The sequence below is a fragment of the Callorhinchus milii genome, unplaced genomic scaffold (assembly GCF_018977255.1).
Source record: "Callorhinchus milii isolate IMCB2004 unplaced genomic scaffold, IMCB_Cmil_1.0 Scaffold17, whole genome shotgun sequence".
Lineage (NCBI taxonomy): Eukaryota > Metazoa > Chordata > Chondrichthyes > Chimaeriformes > Callorhinchidae > Callorhinchus > Callorhinchus milii.
In genome coordinates, this window is record NW_024704758.1 from 15,518,369 (window position 1) to 15,532,649 (window position 14,281).

Below are 14,281 nucleotides of genomic sequence, written 5' to 3' on the forward strand. Positions count from 1 at the left end.
GTCCTCCCGACGTGAAAAGCGCTATATCAAATGCAAGGATTATTATTATTATTATAAGCTTTTGTTAACTCCTAGAATCATCTCCATCATTCTTAGCTACACATTACAAATGTTGACTCAACACAAGGTTTCAAGCTTCTCAAGTTGCATAGTATCTTGAAACTTGTGATAAAGTGCAAATTCCTGATCCAGCAGGAAGAAGCAATGATACTGTTGTGAAATGTCAAAGACAACATTTAGTATTAATTTATGTCAGTCAAGTAAACAATTACAAATCAGATCTAACACAATGCTGCTGGAAAATGGTTTCCTCTCACCAGTTTACACTCCAAACCAGCGACTACTGCAGAACATGGAGAAAACTGTTGAATACTTGCACTGGTGAGATGAAGAGGGATCTACATCCTTTTCTTAGGAAAAAAAAGTCAATGTTGCTGCGCTTAGCAACACTCCAAATGTTCAGTTGGGCCTGAATATTTACAGGGATAAGATGTTTAAATCTTCTACTACTAGGGCTTCCATTATTTAATAGTGTACAATATTTTCTACTGTTTAACAAAGGTGAACACATGTCAGCATACTAATTCAAACGTCAATTACTGCAAGTAATGTTCACAGATAATCTGCCACCCTGCTGATAGGCATAAAAGTCCCTGCAAGCCTCTCGGATTCCAAAGGAATTCCTTCAGAAAACTCCAGTGAACATTAAGTGTGCAGAGAGAAAGAAAGGTGCAGTCAGGGTCAAACTGCTCTTAGCCACCATGGCTGGATCAATGAGCCATAAATAAAAATAATAATAATCCTTGCATTTGATATAACGCCTTATCACGTCTTCAAGATATCTCAAAGTGCTTCGCGGAATATTCTGTAAAGTGAATTGACTTTATATTTTATGGGAGAATAACCTCAGCCAATTGCGCACAGCAGTGTCCCACACATAGCTGCACATTGAAGTGACCAATTTATTAGTTTGAAGGAATTATTACCCCCAGAAAAACAATCTGCCAATCGACTAACAATCAGATTCCTACTTAATGCCCAGGTAAACAGAGGCGTGTGGAGTAAGGAAACTTGCCCAACATTTCGCCCTGCCTGGGAACAGAACCCAGGTCTCTTGATTGCGAGTACTCTAACCACTGAGATACAGGACCCCAAATCACCAGAAAACAAATCCTCCCACCGCCCCCAATGTGTAACAAACTGAACAACTAAATATTAAGACAGTATTTACTATTTACTAAAATACCCCAAAAGAATTTACAGTATAATCTATGAAAGGGTGATTAATGCTAAAAAGACCCACAGAAGAATAGGCTTCCCAACATTACACTGTAATGCTGCAGACAATTCGCATGATAAACAGAAATTTTCACAAGCAATGAATTAAGCTTAAAATTAATGTGGGAGAAAGGAGAGGATAGAATCCTATTTTAATTGTGAACATTATCAACTGTTTCACAAAATCAATAAAAAATATACAAAAGATTTTGCTCCAGTAATATCCGATTGATTGTTTTATATCTGCTGCGTGGGAGGGCGGGTGGATTGAGAGGAAAAGAGATGCAGGAAAAAAGTGCATTCAATACTGACTTGCAGACCACCTGTGGTCAAACGCAGAGGCCAAATCCAGAGGAAAGCCATTTTGTACCATCTAAAAATGCAAGCTTTCCAAACCTTAAAGGTATCATCCTCAAGATTTGTCTCTTTTAGAAATATTCATTTAAGTGATACTATTATCAAGACTCTTGCAATATTTTTCACTTAGTAGAAAACAGTATGTACTGTACCAACAAATTGAAACCAGTGCCAAACACTGTTTGTTGTGTGGTAGGACTTCACATGGCACTAGTCCAAAGGGCAGAGCACCCAGTTATGAAGGCCGAAGTGAAGATACAAATCAAATTTTAGCAGATTGGGATTCAACCAGTTTTAATTATATTTTATTCTGTATCAAATTAGTGGAGTCCTGTAGCTCAGTGGTTAGAGCACTCGCTTTGCAAACGAAAGACCTGAGTTCAATTCCAGGCAGGTCAGGGCGAAACCTTGGGCAAGTTTCCTTACTCCACACAGAGCCTAATAATAATCCCTCCAAAACCAAAAACAATAATAAATTGGTCATTTTCAATCTACGACTGTTTGTGGGACATTGCTGTGCGCAATTGGCTGCTGCGTTCGCCCACAAATATACAGTCAATTCACTTTACAGTGTGTTCTGTGAAGCGCTTTGGGACGTCCTCCCGACGTGAAAAGCGCTATATCAAATGCAAGGATTATTATTATTATTATTAATGAATGAGTGTGGCTCAACCAATTGAATTTTCTTGCACTTTGTGCATTTATTTACACTTTGTTAATCCTTAGTTTATTCTGCTTTCTTTCAATCTGAGATCCCGGTCCTCCATGGTCTTGCTCCCCCCAACCTCTGCGACCTCCTAACCCCCTACCATCCTGCTCGCTCCCTCTGCTCAGCGGGTTCCGGCCTGCTTCACGCCCCCCACCTCACTTGCCCCACTGTTGGCGGGTGGGCCTTCTGCCACTATGCCCCCACCCACTGGAACTCCATCCCGCAGTCCCTCCGCTTCGCCCCTTCCCTTGCCTCCTTCAAGACTCTCCTCTTCGATTGTGCTTTTGATCTCCCTGCTTCTCCCCCTGCCCTCCACCCTCCCCGATCCCAACCCTCAGCTCGGGTCTGAAACTCTGACTGTCCAGCACCTTGGGACGTCCTCCCGACGTGAAAGGCGCTTTGCAAATTTAATTTTGTTATTGTTGATTATGGACTAAATAATCCACCTGGTGGTAGCCCCATCAGGTTGCAGTTAATACATTATGCCAAATGTGAACCTGATTGAACCTTTGAAAAGACCAGATAAATCCTTAGAATTGCAGCAAATTCTTAGGCGTGTAGCACTCAACCTGCCACAAAAGCTCTCCGAAACCCTACCCCACGTGAAGGATGCCATATACAAGCTCTCGTGAAATGTGTTAAGGGTCGAAGGGAACTGATCGCAGACTCATGTTTGGAACCTTCAACATATACACATCCAAGTCACCAAAGTCCTCCATCCCTGCATTCCTCAGACTTCACCCAGCGTATTTGTTTTCTCTGCTAATTATATTTTCTTTAGATCTGTGAATGCAAAGATCATTCGTGACTCCCACCATTTGCACATCCAGAGGAGTCCAGTTCACAGAAGTGAAAATGAGAACGAGAATGTGGAAACAATGAAACAAGATCCAGCATCTAACACGATACCTAATATTGTTTTGTAATGGGTGGCAGTTCCACAAAATGGTTCCACCAGATGCCTGGAGCACCAGCTCTACCTGGTAATATATAAACAGAAAGTAGCTTGATTTTCTGTGGTAAACAATGAGCTTAGCATTTGAAGTGCTCATGTATACCATCAAGGCCAAAAAGACAGTTTAACAATCAGTGAAATGGCTGAAATGGACTTTCCGTAGTTATGGGAATGATCTGCTACCAGCTTATTAATCATGAAGAATGTCTTAAAAACAATTTTGCAATATATGCGTAGACAGATTGGTTTCCTTAAAATGGACACAGCTGCTGTAAAACTACACCAAAATATGAATGGCGAAGATTTCTATAGCGCTCAGATCAGAATTCAGTGTTACAAAACCACACCAGAATCAGTTCTGCAATTCAAAGACTACAGGACAGAAAAAATAGACAGAGCCATGCTACAAACCAAAAGGAAACAAACTTAAAGTGATCTTAAGTAATTTCATGGAAAAAAAACTCTTTAGAAATGTATCCTGCAAACTCCCAACAGACATTTTATAATTTTTAATGCAGTTTTGTATTTCTCTGAGCTGCACTTGATATGTTCATAAAAAGAATATTTCTATTTAGATTTATTCTCAGCTGGTTCAAAGATGGCTTGTGTGGAGATGACCAGTGAAGGACCACAATTTGGGAAAACAAAGATGGTAGGCCTCTTCTTCTTCTTAAATGAATAAGCCTTCAGAAGCACAACTCTGCTTTAAAGTTCTTTAAAACGCATCATGGGAAGACTAACAAAAAGAGGAACTTCTCTGTCTAGCCTGCTATGACTTCTGTTTGCCCTCTGCTGTTTACAGACTGCTCTTGGATATACTGACAAGAGGGATTTTAGCAGATGTCAATGTCTTATTTCTCCGCATTTTTTTTGACCACTTCTTTGACAACAATGCTTCTAGAAATGGTAAGATTAGCTGTTCTTGGACCTTATTCATTCAAGATGCTCACATTCTTCATTCACTTTCTGCTGGTCTGAATTTCTAAATTATGATTGGATGCTGAATAATCTCCTGGAAATTCACACCATTTACACCCTTTTTTAAAATATACACAGTGTCTATAATGTCCTTCATCTTCCCATATGGTGATTACCAAGTTTTTTTTGCTCAATTTAGAATGCAGTGCCACTTATCAGCAAAGCTGCTGTTATCATTCACCAGCTAATATTCTAGTAACCAGCAATAACCCCCGTGACTGTTTCACTCTTTCAAACCCACAGTTGCTGTAATAATTATACAGTAGTACATTGCTATCATTTGATAGCAAAGAGTCTTGCGATAATGAGTGTGATGTTGTCTGGTTTCTCTTGAAACTCAGCCAAGATAATTCTGACTTCCAAGGCCTCCTAGAAAAGAAGTGACCAAGCTAACTTCTAGGGAAGCCATCTTTGGATCACAAGATAAAGCTTCAGCTTTCCCAATACTGTAGTTTTGTGGGATACAGCCTTCAGTCCACATCTTCAATGTGAACATTTCTAGAATTATAATCATTCTGTCAACTTCATGCTTAAATATGTTAAATATTACATAATGCATTTCCAACCATGACTATTTTCAAAACAGACAACACTGAATAGCCATTTGTTCTGCCACAAAATACACAGTCACTCTAGCTGTGAAGCACTTTGAGACATCTCAACAATGTGATGAGGTGCTATATCAAATCCAAGGATTATTATTATTTTATAAAATATTATATCCATCAAAAGATTTTATGCAAAAATTTTAACGCATAATTTTAAAATCTGTTAATTTTCCCTCCACACATGCAACTCATACAGCTCAAAGGATTATTTCTGAATATTCTCAAACTAAATCACAATGCAACCTGATCCAGTCTCTTTTAAAATGTGTGAAAAATCAACTGGAGGATAATGCCTCCTCCCAGATTGCCCTTCCCCTGTGTGGGGTGGACTCTGCTCTCTGTGTCCCTCCCACCTTGAGTTTCACAACAGCTGCATTATTACCATTTAATGCTATTCAAGAGTACTTTAGGCAACTCGTAAACACTTTGCCAGGAAGCAAACTGACTCATTGGAATATACAGTGCATCATCACAACTGTCAAACATTTTAATCGTTACCACCAGGTGCCTCTTCCCATTAAAGTAAATGACCCAAGATACTTATCCTCCACTGCACTCATTTTAAAACTCAAACTCCAGAATATCCATTTTAAGATTTCAACAACTTGATTATACAATTTATAAAGATAGGACTTATGCAACTTTTACTGTATTATTATTATTATTTCCCTCCCTAATCTCACAGGAAACACAAAACACCAATCATAGTAACCCAATGATCCCCCCACTGAGCTCCCTCACCCCCTATTGTCGCAGTCAGTCAAACTGAAAGACAATTGTATGTAGTCTGTCACCAATAATCAGCCTTGTTGCCTTGTCTGATTCAATATATATTCTTATCGCTACAAAGATTTGATGGTAGCACTGGCACATATGGCAGAAACAGTGTTTAATAATGCATCAGTAAGTTTACAATCAAACACAATTTCTTGTAAAAGAATGTTACTGACTCTCATGATAACATAGGATATGTATCACTGAGCTAACAGAATGGGGCTCTAGGATAGACTACTGGCTTCTGCTGAGTTAACGCAGAGCGACAATAAAGATCTTCTAGTGGGTTAAAAATGGTAACAACAGACAACAATAAATTACATCTGAAGAGCCTCTTTCATGTCTAGTGGACATCCTGATGTGCAAGGAGTGGAAGGGAAAAATAATTCTGCAAGATTTCCACTCCTGATCACTATCTAGTAATCTCTGTAAGAAAATACACGTCAAATCATGAGGAAAACAGGATCACCTGTAATTCATTTCTGCAGTTGAATACCCACTGGCACTCAGTGCAAAGACTCAAACAAGAAGAATAGCCATTGAGCGAGATGCTGGACGGCTGCCACAGCCTGTAGAATCAAACCCAAGCATGAATCACCGCACTTACAAGGGGACGGAAAATGAACACCCAATTTTGAGAAGATAATAGAAATCATTCCATAATAGCTTGAGACTTTGACCTGTATGATCATATCTGCATTGAAATTGCTGCCAATTTAACAAAGTAAAACAGTATTCCATTTCAGAAGCTTTTTAAGTTAACGAAACATTTGTAAAAGGCTCCAATTTACTATTCAACTGACTTGGTAACATTTTCAAAAAAGGATAACAAAGATATCACAATCTGGAATGCTACTTAGAAAATTTGACCACCCCAAATACAACAACAACAACAACAACAAGATTCCATTTATAGAGCGCCTTTCACGTCAGGAGGACGTCCCAAGGCGCTGCACAGTTGGGTCATGACCCGAGCATTGGGGGGAAATGGTCAGGGTGAGGGGAGGGAAGGGAGGGAGAGAGGGGGGGGGAAATGGTCAGGGTGAGGGGAGGGAAGGGAGGGAGAGAGGGGGGGGGAAATGGTCAGGGTGAGGGGAGGGAAGGGAGGGAGCGAGGAGGAGGAAGAGAGTCGAGAGGGGAGCTGAAGGCTGAAGGTCAAAGAGAAAGGTTTTGAGACCGGCCTTGAAGGAGGAAAGGGAGGAAGCGGCGAAGGCACTGGGGGATGGAGTTCCAGAGCCTCGGGGCTGAGAGGCTGAAGGCCCGACCACCGATAGTAGGGCGGTTGGGGCGGGGGACGTGGAGCAGACCGGAGCCAGAGGAACGGAGGGTACGGGCAGGTAGGTAGGGGGATAGTAGGTTGGAGAGGTAGGAGGGAGCAAGGCCGTGAATGGCCTTGTAGGTGAGGATGAGGATCTTGAAATCGATCCTCTGGGGGATGGGGAGCCAGTGGAGGCGAGCAAGGGTAGGAGTGATGTGGTCCCGAAGCCTGGTGCGGGACAGTACACGAGCTGCAGAGTTCTGAATGACCTGCAGTGTGGAGGGAGGTGGCGGGAAGGCCGGCGAGGAGAGAGTTCCCATAGTCCAGCCTTGAGGTGACAAAGGCGTGAACCAGGGTTTCAGCAGCGTGAGGGGTGAGGTAGTGCCGTAGTCTGGCGATGTTCCGGAGGTGATGGAAGGCGGTGCCAGTTGTGGTGCGGATGTGAGGGAGAAAGGACAGCTCAGGGTCGAACAAAACACCGAGGTTCCTGACTGGCTTTGAGAGGTGGAGAGTGCAGCCTTGGATGCTGATGCTGTCAGCGCCTGAATACTTCATCTATAGGAATTTTAACAGAAACTGTGGTTCTGGGTGTCAAGTTCACAAAGGAGATGTTAAACCCATGATTCACAACATTGTTGAAATATACACTAACAGCTGTAACTAATAACAAATAAACATTTTGGGGGATTTCTAGGCAATTCAAGATCCTGGTTCTTACCATGAACTATTTATCTATCAAAATATACCAACCACTACATCCTTCTATCGGTTTCAGTTGAACAGTGTCAGGTGATGGAAACACAGGTAAGATATATGAAATTAATTATACAATATAGAGAGGCAAATAAATATACAGATCAAAGCCATAAATAGTTTTTTTTTAAAAATGTAGCGCGCCCAATCAATTTTCTAATGCTCTCTCCATTGCTATATGCCTGTGTTCCTCTTCTCCAGTTTCCTAATGCCATGGTGTGGTTCCATGGTCCGGGTTACCTTCTAGTATCACACCCAAGTCGCTATTGATCATGTAGGAGCCTGGCTGGTGAGTGTTACCAGACCCTCAACTGCACAGGGGGTGATAGCTAAACCTCACCTCTCCACGCAGTACAATACAAGGAGAAGGTACTAAAGAGGGACCATGAGCTGTCACTCTGGGAAGCCCAGGCCAATTTAGCAACCCAGCTGACACCAACAAACTTAGTATGGACTTGGATTTGAAATCATACCATAATTCCGAGTGGAAAAAAACAAACTAATTGATCAAAACTCTTCCTGCTACTGACCCAAACAAGAAACAAATATTGCACAATTAGCCATAATCTAAATATGAGTGCACATGGAGAAATTTATTGTAAGTAAAATCTCAATATCAAAATGAAACAAAAATCACCTAACATAAATTAACTAAATTGTCTAACTGTAAAGACTCTCCCCTTCTAATATTGCCAATCCCCTGGTAGTTCAGGGCACAATACACATTCAAACACTGCACCACTGATTTATAGTTTTAAGACAAGTTAAAAATCAGAGTATATTTTCCGTGAAATGCTGAAAAAACTACAGGCTGCAATGACAGCAAAGCACCACAGTAAAATAAGATCTTATTTTGATTTGTTTTTGACAATTGAAAGGGACAACAACATGGCCTTCGTGTGCTAGTGATACTATCAAGGGAGGGAATAAATTAGGATAACTGAATGACAGGAAGGTCAAGGTACATTTCGTTGCCAGTATGATTACTAAACCCAAGAGAACTTTACATAATGTGCTCAATGGGAGTTTCCAGCCGTACAGTACATTACTCCTTCCAACAATAGCTTGTCCTTACAAAGATGCATGCTCTTTTCTCAGAGCATACATTTCAATAACAGGCTTAAAGTCAGTGTCTGTGTTTAATTTAGGTTATTGAATAATAAGTGAGTTTTTTGTGCACTAACTAATGTCATTAAGCAATCGCTAACATTACACTGTTGATAATTAACTTATTCCAGCACAACTGCCATTTTACTTTGCAAATTTAAAAAAATAGGAATTTGAAAAACAAATTCAGCTATTCAATAGTTAGGAAAAAGCTAACCTAAGGTAGTCTAGATTTACAAATATTTGCTGTTATTTTATTGTCAAGATAGTCACACAAATCCTCTCTAATTTTCTCTCCTTGTTCAGTTTGTTAGGCCAAATTGGTAATATTTATGGAACAATTTTGTTTTAGAAAAAAACTAACTGAAAAAGAAATTACTTTATGATTATATGTGCATTAAGCAAACAGGACCAATTCGGCCCCCCACCCCCACCCCCACCCAATCTTTTTAATCAGCAGACACGCCAACCGGCAACTCACAACTCAAGTAAGAAAGATGTGGGGGGGTTAAAACAACAATGTCAGCAGTTTTCTGTAAGGGGAAAGATGAACATTTAGATGAAATGTTTTGATGCCATTTTGGTTGGATTAATGACAAGCTGCTTAATTAAAAATGTCAACAGACAAAAGTGACACAGTGAATCAATTGATCTATATTGACAGGAGAAATTAACCAATTTGTACTGCATTAATAGTTTTTAAACAGTATTATTGAGGATAGTGTTGTGTTTTGGTTCATTGAGTTTAACCCACTTGGTAGACCTCTGGATCAGGTTGCAAGAATAACTGTGGGACTTGATTTCCAGCGCTTTGGGACGTCCTCCCGACGTGAAAGCCGCTCTATAAATGTAATTTTGTTGTTGTTGTTTTCATAATCTAGACTGAAATTCCAGTGGGGCGTGCTGCTTCATGAGAGGTACCAACATGTCTTTGGATGGAACACTAAACTAGGTCTTGACTGCCCATTTTCGAGTAGACATTAAAGATCCCACCATATTATTAAAAAAAGTTCCTGGAATCCTGAACAGTCCTCCAGATTCACATTTCATTCACCTTGTGGTTATTTGTAGAACATTGGTGCATTTGTCTACATGAACAGTCACTACACTTGATAGTAATTGCTAGAAAAGTGCTTTAAAACATTTGGACACAAGCTATAAGTTCTCTTCATTCAAAATGGGACTTTCCCCTCCATTTTACTTTTGTAGAAGAATATCCTTCATTCTAGCTATTCTATCAGCACAAACAGTCACAAATGGTAAATAAATCAAAATTAACAGAAAATAATACAATATTATACCTTAAAAAGGTGTAGGTGTATTTAACCCATGCCATTGGTACATTTGATATTATTCTGCTACCAACCTGTTAATAAAGAATTATTTCAAGCAGAATGACAAACCAGCTGTGCATTTTTGCCTAAAATAGTAAGCTTACAGCCTGACTGTCTTACACACTGCTCAAGGCACGTAACTGACACGCTATAGGCTCATGACTGCATCTGTCTTTCCAGCTGATTTGGAGGCACACCAAAATGCCATGTTATATGGTACCAGAACTATTTCAATCATTGCATTTAACAAATTTTAAAAATAGTGCTCTATAAAGATATCAGGGTCACTGTTCATGTACCAGTAAGCACATGGCATTGCTTGAAAATAAATTGTCAGAACTCCCCTGATGACGAGTGGGAAACAGACCGAGAGCAGCCCGAGGCCAGACAGACCAGAAGGTTGTGAATTTGAATCCTGGTCTGTGCTGAGAGAGCTGAACTCCACGAGAAGCTACGTTTGGCGTCAGTGAAGAGAGGAGAAAACCGTCCAGAGGTCCAGAACACTGAAGTTACCAAATCAAAATCCAGTCAATGTACCTTCTAACAGCTGTCAGAGCAGCCGTGGCCGACACATGATAGCACTTTAATTACACAAGCTCAGCTTGGGAGAATCTCGTGGAGTGAAAACATCAGTGGGTTGAGGGGGAAAACAAAAAGGAATTTATGCTTACAGTGAACTCCTGATAACCCATCACTCCAAGGGAAAAAAGGGTCAATGAGTGAATATTTATCGAGAATGGTGAGTTAGGAGTATATACACACACCATAAATAAATGTGGCTGAGATATTGACAGCATTATGACTTAAGTGGTAGTGGCAAGTTAAGCCAGAGTTGAGTTATCAGGACGTTACAGCTCTTAGGGTCTTGAAATTAAACTATGAAAAAAAAGTTGAGAAATGGGTCAAGCATTCAATCCCGAAGCTACAAATTAAACTTTGTTCAGTGGTAAACTACATTATTGTCAGCAGCAGATTGACTTTTAAATTATAAATAAGGAACATACTAGTCCAGTAGATCAGGCTTTGAAGAACACTCCAAATGCATGAGTGCTTTGAATGCTGATCTACAAAGTGAGATGTCCTCCCGACGTGAAAGGCGCTCTATAAATGAAATCTTGTTGTTGTTGAGACAATGTTTTTCTAAATAGAATGTAGGAGTTTGGCTTATAAGTCGGAGTTTTGTGGGATGAAGATCCTTACCAGCAACAACAACAACAGCATCAACAACAACAAGATTACATTTGTACAGCACCTTTCATGTCGGGAGGGCGTACCAAGGCGCTGAAAGCATGATCTATATCGCCAGTCAAGTTGAAGATTCCAGACTGCCTGTTCAAGTGAAAGCTATATCCAACACCACAAGATTTTAAAGATCAGCAGAGAATTCTCCAGGGCAATTTCTCCCTTACTCTTTAATTTGTAATTTCTCTCATTGCTGCTTATGGCATAGTGCTGGTGCAATTAGCTGCTAAATTGATTAAAATATATCACTATGTCAAAAAGCAAACAGTTGCATAAAATCCTTTGAGGCATTTTGACACTATATCAAATTATTTGTCACTCTGTAAAAAAAACTTTAAGACATATTTCAAATATTAAATTAAAATCTGGCAATAACAACAATGACTCACCAAAAAGAGAAGAAGCCGCAATAAACAGTAAAGATGTTAGCACCGTCTTTGCCACGTTTGTACAATACATGTCACATGTTTTCTCACCAGAGCAAAGGTGTAAATCTCCTGAAGAGGTGACTGACACTGACAGACTTTACCAGGTGCGAGGACAGGTAACACTGACATCAAAGTGCACCACAGGACCTGCACCATCACCTCAGCGACACCGACGACTTAACTGTAACTTCCCAACAACTGATAAAGACAACGTCAAAAAATCCCGAAACCCTTTCGTTTAAAGCAACTCTTGTTTGTATGTGTAACGCCCTCCCCTCCCCCTCCTCCTCCCCTCCCTCTCCCCCCCCTCCTCTCCCCCCCCCCGGGGAAAGCCCTGATGCAGCTGTAATGCTGAGTATAAAGAAGCTTCAAAATACAATCTCCACAATAGGAAACGGTGAGCGGCTCCGGGGAGTCGCGGCCTCTCCCCCCCCCTTCTCCCCACACCCCTTACCCCCTCTCTGCTGTTATCAGGAAAACAGGCCGAGTGGGGGGGGAGAGTGGGGGGAGAAGGGGGAACATAGGCCTCTCTCTAAACACAAGTATTATCATCATTTCATCATAATCTCTTCCCCCACACACCCCCCCACTCCCTCACACCCCCCCCACTCCCTCACACCCCCCCCACTCCCTCACACCCCCCCACTCCCTCACACCCCCCCACTCCCTCACACACCCCCCACTCCCTCACACCCCCCCACTCCCTCACACCCCCCCACTCCCTCACACCCCCCACTCCCTCACACCCCCCACTCCCTCACACCCCCCCCACTCCCTCACACCCCCCCCACTCCCTCACACCCCCCCCACTCCCTCACACCCCCCCACTCCCTCACACACCCCCCACTCCCTCACACCCCCCCACTCCCTCACACCCCCCCCACTCCCTCACACACCCCCACTCCCTCACACACACTCCCTCACACACCCCCACTCCCTCACACCCCCCCACCCCTCACACACCCCCACTCCCTCACACACCCCCACTCCCCCCCCCACACCCCCCACTCCCTCACACCCCCCCCACTCCCTCCACACCCCCACCCCCCCCCCACACCCCCTCCCTCACACCCCCCCACTCCCTCACACACCCCCCACTCCCTCACACCCCCCACTCCCTCACACACCCCCACACCCCCCCCCTCCCTCACACACCCCCACTCCCTCACACCCCCCCACTCCCTCACACCCCCCCCACTCCCTCACACACCCCCCACTCCCTCACACACACCCCCACACCCCCACTCCCTCACACACACCCACTCCCTCACACACCCCCACTCCCTCACACCCCCCCACTCCCTCACACCCCCCCCCCCACCCCCCCACTCCCTCACACCCCCCCACTCCCTCACACCCCCACTCCCCCCCACACCCCCACTCCCTCACACCCCCCCACTCCCTCACACACCCCCCCACTCCTCACACCCCCACTCCCTCACACCGCCCTCACACCCCCCACTCCCTCACACCCCCCACTCCCTCACATACTCACCTCCCTGGGGACCAGTTGATTGTCCTCACTGGGCACCATGGCTGGGGAGAGGGAGCGAGAGGTTTAAATGTAGTTGATGGCTTCCCTCAGGAGGTGAGCGGGAGCCATGTTGTTTCTCGCTCTCTGTCACACACAGACTCTCAGGCGGAGGGCGGGGACAGTCTGTGACGCGGAGTGGAGGGCGGGGACAGTCTGTGACGCGAGGCAGAGGGCGGGGACAGGCTGTGACGCGAGGCAGAGGGCGGGGACAGGCTGTGACGCGGAGTGGAGGGCGGGGACAGGCTGTGACGCGGAGTGGAGGGCGGGGACAGGCTGTGACGCGGAGTGGAGGGCGGGGACAGGCTGTGACGCGAGGCAGAGGGCGGGGACAGGCTGTGACGCGGAGTGGAGGGCGGGGACAGGCTGTGACGCGGAGTGGAGGGCGGGGACAGGCTGTGACGCGCGGCTCCAAACGTGAAAATGGCGGCGGCTGTTTCCCCGCCCGCGCATGCGCACACGCCGCTACTGTTTGCAACAATAGGGGTGTCATTTCTTGTTTTCTGTGACACTGTGTGACACTGTGTGTCTGTCACTGTGTGTCTGTCTGTGTGTGACACTGTGTGTCTGTCACTGTGTGTCTGTCTGTGTGTGACACTGTGTGTCTGTCACTGTGTGTCTGTCTGTGTGTGACACTGTGTGTCTGTCACTGTGTGTCTGTCTGTGTGTGACCCTGTTCTGTCACTGTGTGTCTGTCTGTGTGTGACACTGTGTGTGACACTGTGTGTCTGTCTGTGTGTGACACTGTGTGTCTGTCACTGTGTGTCTGTCTGTGTGTGACACTGTGTGTCTGTCACTGTGTGTCTGTCTGTGTGTGACACTGTGTGTCTGTCACTGTGTGTCTGTCTGTGTGTGACCTGTGTGTCTGTCACTGTGTGTCTGTCTGTGTGTGACACTGTGTGTCTGTCACTGTGTGTCTGTCTGTGTGTGACACTGTGTGTGACACTGTGTGTGTATCTCACTGTGTGT

At 43.9% G+C, this 14,281-nt stretch overlaps 1 protein-coding gene across 1 annotated transcript in view; it reads right to left on the minus strand.

The window, feature by feature from the left end:
- The window catches only part of LOC103175069 (ubiquitin carboxyl-terminal hydrolase 47), a 45,004-nt gene extending 31,579 nt beyond the window's left edge, over positions 1-13,425 (minus strand). Inside the window, 1 exon segment of the mRNA XM_007887826.2 lies at positions 13,277-13,425. Coding sequence (XP_007886017.2) covers positions 13,277-13,315 — 39 coding nt within the window. The 5' untranslated portion in view covers positions 13,316-13,425.
- Positions 13,426-14,281: the final 856 nt, after the last annotated feature.